The sequence below is a fragment of the Cannabis sativa genome, chromosome 7, assembly GCF_029168945.1.
Source record: "Cannabis sativa cultivar Pink pepper isolate KNU-18-1 chromosome 7, ASM2916894v1, whole genome shotgun sequence".
NCBI lineage: Eukaryota > Viridiplantae > Streptophyta > Magnoliopsida > Rosales > Cannabaceae > Cannabis > Cannabis sativa.
Window position 1 is genome coordinate 58,946,678 of NC_083607.1, and position 10,085 is coordinate 58,956,762.

At 31.0% G+C, this 10,085-nt stretch overlaps 1 protein-coding gene across 2 annotated transcripts; it reads right to left on the reverse strand.

The window, feature by feature from the left end:
* Positions 1–5,345: 5,345 nt before the first annotated feature.
* LOC115698312 (probable hexosyltransferase MUCI70) lies at positions 5,346–8,816 on the reverse strand. Of its 2 annotated transcripts, none has more exons than XM_030625532.2 (7): positions 8,414–8,816; positions 8,123–8,233; positions 7,244–7,599; positions 6,820–7,031; positions 6,446–6,702; positions 6,180–6,358; positions 5,346–5,815 (listed from the first exon to the last, which is right to left on the reverse strand). In XM_030625532.2, exons 1-7 carry the CDS (start codon positions 8,604–8,606, stop codon positions 5,753–5,755), a joined length of 1,371 nt encoding a protein of 456 aa, XP_030481392.2. In that variant the 5' UTR covers positions 8,607–8,816; the 3' UTR covers positions 5,346–5,752. The 2 variants fall into 2 exon arrangements, with proteins under 2 accessions (XP_030481392.2, XP_030481391.2); XM_030625531.2 differs by having other exon boundaries at positions 8,123–8,245; positions 8,414–8,815.
* Positions 8,817–10,085: the final 1,269 nt, after the last annotated feature.

Genomic DNA, 10,085 nt, shown 5'->3' on the forward strand with positions numbered 1-10,085 from the left:
AAAAAAAGGCTATGGCTTGTTTGCATTAAAAAAGAATTTACTTTTAGTTAGTGATAATACTTTTTGTCATAATATATTTTTTTATGGTATTAAATATGAATTTTAATCACAATAAAAATTATTTGTGACTAAAATATAGTATTTAAATACAAGTTGTTATTAATTTCATTTTAGTCACTATACTTAGTTTAACAAATTGTAATTTTTGTGACTAATACTTTTAATCACGGACATTTTAATCACAACGTATAGAAATGATAATTTATATATAACTAGTCACAACTTTTTTCTTTTTAAGTTGTGACTAAAAGTAAGATTTTTTAGTATTAGTACACCGTGTTGTATTGTATTATATTTTATTATTATTGATAAATTAATATAATATACTATGTTTGGTACTGACTTTATTAATTATGTAAAATTATACTATCTTTACCATAAACTTGACCCCAATTTCGACCCTGGGGTCGAGTCCAAGGTACAGGTTTGGGTCTCAAGTCTCAGGTCCGGGGTCCGACTTCGGGTCCAAGGTTCGAGTCCAAGTCAAGGTCGAGGTCCGGGTTGGGGTCCAGGTCCAAGATTTGGGTCCAGTTTTAGGCCAACGCCCAAGTCCAGGTCCAAGGTTAGGGTGGGGGTTCGAGTCCTGGATTTGAGTCTAGATCCTGATTCCCAGGTCAGTGTGCAGGTCCGGATCTTGGGTCATGGGTCCAGGTCTGGGCTCTTGGTCCAGGTCCAAGTCTGGGCTATTGGTTTGGGTCCAGGTCTGGGCTCGTGGTTCGGGTCCAGGTGGGTCCCGAGTCAGGTATCAAGTCCAGGCCTAGGTCTCAGGCCTCGAGTTTGGGTTTGGGTTTGGGTTCGGGTCTGGTTTCAAGTTTGGGTCCTGTGGGTCCCGAGTCAGGTCTCAAGTCCAGGCCTAGGTCTCAGGCCTCGAGTTTGGGTTTGGGTTCGGGTCTGGTTTCAAGTTTGGGTCCTGGGTCCGAGTTTGGGTGGGAGATTGGGGTGACCCAGATTCTTTGTAAATATTATAATATATAAGCTAATACAGACTATTTGTTATGTATTTAATAATACAACTTACATTGTATTAAAAATTTTAGTTGTAATAATTAATATAATATATTATTTTATTCAAACATAGTGTTATTTATTATTTAATACAATACGATCCTTATACAACGTACCAAACGAATCCTATATATATGGAACATAGTCCTTAACAACATTTTATTGTTTATCCTTATAAAATTTATATATTTGGGGACTAATTTTAAAAAAAATAATAATTAAAAAACTATTTATTAAAATTTATATAATTTAAATACAAGGAATACAAATAAAAAAATATTTTCTATAATTTTTTACAAGAATAAAAAAAATGATTTGAATTGTAAAAGATTATTACAAAATGAGTGTTAGTATACTTTATATTGATCATCAAAATACTTGTTTTAAATATTTTTGTTTCTTTTCTTTTTGAGGTTCACATCTTGAGTACTTTAACTACTATTTCATAGTATACTTTTTCTTTTCTTTAATATATATAAATAAACACGTGCCTAAGTCGGCACCCACTATCCAACTGTAATGATTTTTTTCATAATCTAACAAATGGCCAAACTTTCTTTTTTTCTTTCTTTTTAATAATATTTAAATAACTTTGAGATAATTAATAATAATAAAAGAAATGGACAAATGAGTTCAGTACTATTGGAATATACTAAGATTAAAAAGAAACATGCTTAAAATGGCTGCTCAGAATTATTACATGTCGGCCTTTAATTCAAATTATTTCATATTTTAAAATAGTATTTTTTTTTATTTTCACGAAAATTTACATAAAAAATTAAAAATCTATAAAATAATTTAAATCATAATTATAGTAACCTACATAAAATTACCTGAACAAGCAAAATCATTTAAAAAAAATAAAAAAAATAGTATATAAAATAATTTTAATTTTATAAAAATTTATATATTAAGACATTTGCAGGTAATTTGTAACTTACATAAATTTAATAATTTTTTAAAAAATGTTAATTCTTAATGTTATCATTTATTAAAATTTTAATTTTTATCCAGTTTCATAGTTTCTTAAACAAAATACATATAAAATTTAGATTTTAAATTATGAAACATTAACAAAAATATGTAGTTACAGTTAATTCTAAATTTTTTTACAATTAATTTAGGTGGCGTTTGGTAACACTTTTTTAATAAGTTTTTTGTTTTTAAAATTAGAAAAGTGAAAATATTTTTCAAAATCATGTTCTAGAAAACTGTTATTGCTTTTCAATTTTTTAATTGAGAATCAAAATTTTAAAAATAAAAAAAAACAATTTTAATATTTTTTTAAACAGTTTTTTTTTCTTAATCAATATTTTGGACTCCAACAATACCCGGACCTAAATCCTCTCCCACGGCCCTTGTGCTGAACCCGACCTCTGACCCGGATCCGAATTCGACCCCGGACCTAGACCCGCTTAAATAAAATAATAAAAATAAAAATAAAAAATGAACTTTACAGAACGCATTTTTGTTTTTCAAAAAAAGAAATTAAAAAATAAAAATTTTACTTTCATTTTATGATTAAAAAATTAAAAAAATAAAAGTATTACCAAACGGTACCTTTAAAAATTAAGTCTAGTTACAAAATTAAAATATTAAGAGAGTATGTAGTGATAAAATTAAATAAAAATTATAATTTGGTCAAAAAAATTATTAAATCAATATTGTAAACTAAAAAATTACTTATACCAAATATTCTCTTATATCTTTTTGACGACCCAATATAGTGTTTATCTACAGCTGAGTTGATGTTTCCACTTACAGAAAACGTTAAAATAAATATATCCATTTTTTTAATCACATTAAATAAAAGAAAAATAAAAATTTGGTGTTTAATTATTTTATATTTCTGGTCAACATCAACTAGAACTTACTATATATTAGATACATCGTTTTCTTTTTCTTTTTAATTATGTAATATATTATTATTAATTAACCTTGCTAGCTACTCTCATTCTGCTATTTTTAAAACTATGAATTAATTATAGTAGTGGTCTAATAGTCTGGGCTCATGTAAGTCAAATATATATTTTTTCAAACAAAAAAAATCACTTTGTAATTAAAAAATAATAAAAAAAAATATATCTGTATATATATATGTACATAATTAATTATTACAGAATGTACACTCCCAGTCCCTACCATTAATTTTAAAAAATTAAATATGTATGTTAGAATATATAATGCCTATATCAACATCCATAATTTATACAATCTATTGTGAGGAATTATGCTTAATTCTTAAAAGGGGCATTATTGGAATGGGAACTCTTATAGGTAGTGGTTGCTATAAGGTCTACGAGATTGTTTAAGCTACCGAAAAAGTGAGAAAAAAATCTGCATCACGTGATTCTCTTTTTCTCATATATATTATATAAATTAGAAAGAAAAAAAAAGACATTCATAATTCATATAATTTTTGTGTCATTTTCATGTATAAGAAATGCCAAGTCACCCTAGTCAAGAATTTAGATAAGTGAAAGTCATAGGTTCTACACAAGAACCATATGTAACAATACATGTTACAATATGAGGTTTTATCAAAGCCAAATATCCTCCCATCATGTCATTATCTCTTCAACTAAATTATTTTGAATTTTGATCATTATAACGTGGAAAAATATAACAAAAATCATTTTATAATGATACAATCACATCAAACAAATTGCAAAAATTGGTCTATTTATAGAGTAATAAATATACCTACACAAAATTATGATGATATTTTGGTGCATAATTTGTGTACATATATCATTACTCTTTTATCCGTCATCAATAGTTGAAAGCGAAATAATTCTAAAAATAATTTCTCAAAAAAAAATATAATTATCCAACAAAATGTAATATTAAGAATAATAAACAAGATTAAAGGGAGGGGCAAGGTGGCTGCTACGGCTTTAACGGCTGCGATTTACAACATTCGGGGGTGCGCCGGCTCTGGTGCTTCGCATTCGGAATGAGGTGAAAATGGAGATTTCAACAATTTTACCAAAAAAATGAAACAAAATAATAACATAATATCACCTTGTTTCTGAGCCTATTTTTGGTGATTAATCCTAAAATTGTTGTATCCCTTTAAACTAATCACTAAACCTACTACAAGTAACTTAATAAATTGTAAATTTAAGGGATATTTACGGTGAAACTCTTTTAATATTTGCAATTGTTACATTTATGACCTTAATAAAAAAAGTAATGTCAAAAGTATTTTATTTTACGATTTTATTACAGTCGCATTCTTTTTTGGTTGTTAAGTAAGTGCCTATTAAGCCTGTTAAGTGTCAGCTCAAAAATACGTGGCGATATATATCTTTAGCTTATATAATACGTGGTCTAATAATATATTGCCACTTGTTTCTGAGCTGACACTTAATGGCCAAAAAAGGGTACAATCGCAACAAAGTCACAAGATAAGGTACTTTTGCTACTACTTTTTTTATTAAGGTCATATGTGTAACAATTATAAATGTTAAGAGCAAGTGCAAGGAGGCACTAAACTTTGGATTTGGTGTGTGTAATCCCTCCAACGAAGCAGCAAACGGTACATCATATATGCCGTGTGGCTACAGTGCACGGCATATATGCTGTGGCACTGTAGCTACAACATTCATTTTTTTTTTTTTTCATTTTGTAATAATAATTATTATTTAATTTATATTTATAAATATTGATATTATCATTTGTATTTATAAGATTAAAAATATTACTTCTACAATGTACTTCTTTAAAATAGATCCATCGATGCACTCTTATTTGTTGCATCTGAGAAAATTTTATAGCTTAATTTTTATATAGTCGTTTACGTTATAGCTATTTAAGACATCTAATAAAATGTTGAGAAATTTAAAAAAATTTAACACGCCGATAATAAGGTTCAAACTGTCTGTTGCACGCAAAACTCTTTTATTTTATAGATGCGTGAAATAGACTGTTTCAACTCTGTACATTCTAGTTATTTAAGATATCCTGCAAAATTTCGAAAAAATTCAAAACAAAAATGTAACAAGCCGAAATAAAATTTAAATTGTCTGTTGCACGAGTGACTCTTTTATTTTATTTGAAGGGGTGTATTGTAAAAATACCTTTTAAATTATTGTGTGTAAATTTAAATGTGAATACTATAATTATTTTTACTTTATTACAAAATTAATATAATAATAAGTAATATTTTTTAGTGTAATTTTTGGTGTTGTGGTTGGAGTAGAAATAATTTTTAACACCAAATTTAATGATAGTGCAACACCAAATTTGATGAGCTCCTTGGAGATGCTCTAAGAGAGTTTCGTCGTAAATATCCCTAAATTTAATGCATGACTACAGATTTGATCTCTTCTGCTCCTTTAATTATGATTCTAAGAAGAGACCAACCAACAACTGCTGATAAAAAAATGTATGCATAATTTACTACAAAACTCTCTTGCTAAATTCTTGTTGCAAACCAATCCACCAGACCATCTTTACAGTGGATACTGATGTTTCAATCCCCAGAAGACTCATTTCGCAATAGATGAGTTCTTTCGATTTTTTCTTTCTTTCCTTTATATTATACTAGTTCTTCATTCAATTTACAATTTCTGCATCTAACATAAGCTCCGCCAGGGGTAGAAAATCGGCAAGGCTTTTCTGTGTTAGCGGCAATGATAACTTACCAGGTATTGTAAGGAGTTCTAATGGATCAAGAAGCTGATCAAGAAGGAAGTACAGTTATCCTGTGGCGAAACAACTTAGCCAATGTTCTGCGCTCGCAATCCTGAAAAATAATGGAGAAAGATGATTGGATTATAATTTGTTTCGGAAGCAAGCAATGATCAAGAATGGATATTGTATTTTAACATATGAAAAATCCTCACATTTCCTAATACCTCTCAAAATCTACCAGAAAGAATTATAATGTATCCTTTGGTTCTATTCATCTCGTAGTTGTCTTTGCAATTCTCAAGAATTTTTACAGAATTTTTTATGATGAGGAAGATGAAATGGGAGAATTTTAAGTATTGGATTTCTATATTGATCTTCAACAACAAAGAGTTTAAGGCCTACTTTGTGTTTGTGATCTTACAATCTTGTTTAATTGTATGTATATATTTTATATATTCAAGAAAATGAGAAGATACCTTGAACATATTGAAGTTGAATGGTTTATCAGGATTCATTCTCTTCAATTTCAGGTAAGTATATGCAAAACTTAGTTGATCACGGGAGGTGAATCGATCAACTTCATTAAACCAAAGGCAAGAAAATAGATTTGACATTGGCGTATGAGCTCGAACTATGAATGAACCTTCAGGAACATCTGTAAAATAACCAGCACACAAAATTAGGAACACAAACTAAGATGAAATGAGTTAGAAAAATCCAGGGATATGTTCAAGAGACTTACAGCTCGGAAGAAGTTTATTTGGGTCAGAAGGATCGAACTTTGTTAGGCCATCAGACTGGTAAAAATTAAACTGTTCGTCTATGGCTGTATGATTGTACTTATTCAAACGCTTATTTTGAAGTACTTCTTCCCATACACAATGTCGATCATAATGGTTTGAAATGGCATATTCTGACTTTGTTCGCCATAAGAAGCGCTCAAGAATTAGCATTGGATCAATGTGAAGTCGCATCTTACTGTCGAGCCATATTGAATACCTTGAAAGAACATTGTTTAAAGAGAGAAACAAAAAAGGAAGAGACTCAATTGAAGGTCCAATGAAACAAATATTCTTCCTGTAACTAAATATACTGAAACTAGTTGTGGTAAATTACCTTGCGGAAGGGAAGAGTCTGTGTGACAAAAGCTTGGGAACTTTTCCAGTTCTTCTCATGTCCTTGTATGGTAAATTTCTGACAACAACTAATCTCCATAACCCAATCTTTCCTCCATCATCAGGAACATTTCCCTCCATAGACAATTTTGACAAAGTTTGTTCATCCACAAACATAACAAAACAAACATTGTCCTTGGAATATCCACTTATCTATGGAACATGCACACAAAAGGAAGTCATATGAACCATGTTTTGATAAGAAATTAGCATAAACACATAATCCCACAACACTCAAACCAAATTAATTGTTATGGGAACAAGTATGTTTCTGTCACTGATTATATTGATATGAAACATGTATTCTTGTCATCACTTATGATGATTGTGGAAAACAAAATCAAACTAGGGAAGAGAAGATTTACTTGCTTGCTAGTAGGCCTCCTCAAAAAGTCAGAGTTGCCAAAAATGCATGATGAAACAACAATCTTACATGTGTTCATGTATGCCTTGTCCTTTTCATTTATCTCAAATCCAGTGCTTGGGTACCCTGGTCGTCCTTTGACAAAGCCACAATGAAGAGTCTGATTCTTTGCATAGAAGGATTGTTGTCTTTCCTCAAGAGTCTGGTGCCCTCCAAATCTCAGATCAAAAACATTGTTCGAAGAGGTTTTTTGTTCTCGGTCAATGTACTTTAATGAAAACTGTGTAAAGTTCGTGAGGTCGCTGGGTTCAACAAGATAATCAACTGATTTAGCAAATCCAATTTCACAAGGAAAATCTGAAAAGCAAAATTACAACCAAAAGAATAAGTAAAATTCTTAAGCCATGATAGTGTACAAAACATGTAGTCAAGTTTGTATAATTGGGCACAGAAAGTAAAGTGCTACCAAAAGAAATTTTAAAAACTATAGATGTAGATTCATAAAGCATAATATAGTTGATACAAGAAAACTCATACAACCACTTGGCTAGAACTCACCCCCGAAAGCTACCCTAAGAGAGGAGGGCGCCCGAGTATGTTATATACTACCAACCAATCTCATACTTAGTCACTGTGTGATCCTAACAATACACCCCCTTTAGAGGGGATGTCCATGGTGGCAACTCTACGGTGCCCACTATGGGCTCCCTTCTGCAATGTCGGTCCTACTCGAGGGTGCATATGACTCTAATCCCAATTGATATAACCACTAAGATAGAACTCACTCTCAAAAACTAGCCTAAGGTGTTCAAGTAGTTATATACTCTCATACTTAGTAAATGTGGGATCCTAACAAAAACAGACAAGAAACAATTCTTACGCTGTCTACCACGTTTGCTCCTTGGCGGCGGCGGTGGCGGTGGTGGTGGTGGTCTACCAGTCTCAGATTCCCTAAGGTCTGGGTGAGCTTGTTGTAGTATTAAAGGACTTTCTTCAAATTTTTCTATAAGGAATATGATTAGATTAACATTGATGAAGAAATGTCATTAAAAAAACAAACTTTTAGAACTATATAATTCCACATTGCAATGCCCATTTCTTGAAATGGATATTCTAACTAACAAAGATCAAACTTTAACAATATGCATACAAAAGGGTGATAGAATCTTACCATGAAAGGGGATCTTGTTTAGGTTGGAGAAAACCAGAAAACAAATGAGAAATGTGGTTCCAAACAAGAAGGTCCAGGTGGATAATTTGTGTCTGGGAAAGGGAATACGGCCAAATCTTTTTCCTCTTCGAACAAAACGAATGGCATTGTCATTGGAAAGACCTCTTTTCTCCAAGTAACGATAACAATTCATTGCTTGGTGATACACAAGTAATAGGCTTACATGGCTATGTTTGTTGTGATAGAATTACAAATCCAGGTTAGGTTTTAGCAGTGAACCGTGAACGAACTCTTCCGGTCTGAGCCTGATATCTGCGGCTGCCCCTGCGCCGGAGCTCTGAGGAGTGTGGAGAGAGAAAGAAGAAGAGGATTCGTTTGTGAAATTACTAATTTGTTTTTGTAAGAAATAATTTTGTTAATAAATTTAAGGGTAATATAGTAATTTTATAACAACTTAATTTTCTAGGTTCTAATTTTTTTATCTCTCCTCTATTTTTCCTTCTTCTTTTTTTTTTTTTTAATAAACCGCGTTTTATATTAAAACAAAATAGTTAGACCTTATGGTCATTACATATAAGGTTCGCCGGTATGGAAGATGGATCGATCATACTAGAAACATACTCGAGAAAAATCCACTTAGCCGCATTATAGGCAACAAAATTACATAATCTTGAAATAAACAAAAAATTATAACTAATCAAAAGATTTGAGAGACTTTTACATATAAGCACATAGTTACCAATACCCCAAACGAAAGTGGTTCCCTTCAGTGTCTTGATAACTGTCTCAGAATCACTTTCAATAATCACAAAAGAATGTTTCCAACGGGTCACTGATTTCAGGGCTAACCCACAGCTTCTCCAATCAGAGGATCAGAGAAATTGAGAATGTTGCTAGCCACCCACAAAACCAACTCCTTGTGATCTCTCGCCAGAGCCACCACACACATTGAATCACTACCAATGTTAACATCACAATTGATCTTGACTCAATCTTATGGCAGGAGAGACCAAAAAGAAGGCGCATCCCTCACCGGCGTAAAAAACAAAATCTGCATAACATATAAAAATAGAGTCAATATAGTGCTTAATGTTACATATATAATTATTATTATTATAAACTTTATCGTTCCAATTCTTCCATATCGTGTCCACTATAATAGAGGCATACAGAAACAATTCCTGAACTTTTACTCCCTTATCCTTCAGGTTACATAAGAATTTGACCCAATCCTAATCCCATACCTTGTTTTCTTTCTTTGGTACCAAACTTAGTATTCTACATATTTATTATATAAAATCTATAGTTATAGGTATTCATAATCATTCGATATGAACTAGAAGAGGAATAACTATTCAAATGAGAAAAATAACTAAGGCAAAGAGTAAACCACAATGCACATATACCAGGTATAGTTATGAGTACGATATTAGCATATACCACCCCATACCTGTTAGATATATACATATACGAATATGTTTTATTAATTATATATTTGATTTATCATACCATATTTTTTATTGGGGAATTATCTTATATACTATTTTTTTTAACTTTTTTTTCAAATTTACGGTTTGAGTTTCTAAAGTGGTTGCAGCGGTAGTTGTAATAGGGGTTTCTATACGATTTTTTGTTACAATTTAAGTTGCAATAGAGATTTTTATGTAGAATT

Coding starts and splice junctions, on each gene's coding strand:
- LOC115698312 (XM_030625531.2), bottom strand. CDS start 8,606: ATGAATTGTTATCGTTACTTGGAGAAAAGAGGTCTTTCCAATGACAAT. Junction 8,246..8,413: donor AAACAAGATCCCCTTTCATG/GTAAGATTCTAT, acceptor TATTCCTTATAG/AAAAATTTGAAGAAAGTCCT. Junction 7,600..8,122: donor GAGCAAACGTGGTAGACAGC/GTAAGAATTGTT, acceptor TTTGCTTTTCAG/ATTTTCCTTGTGAAATTGGA.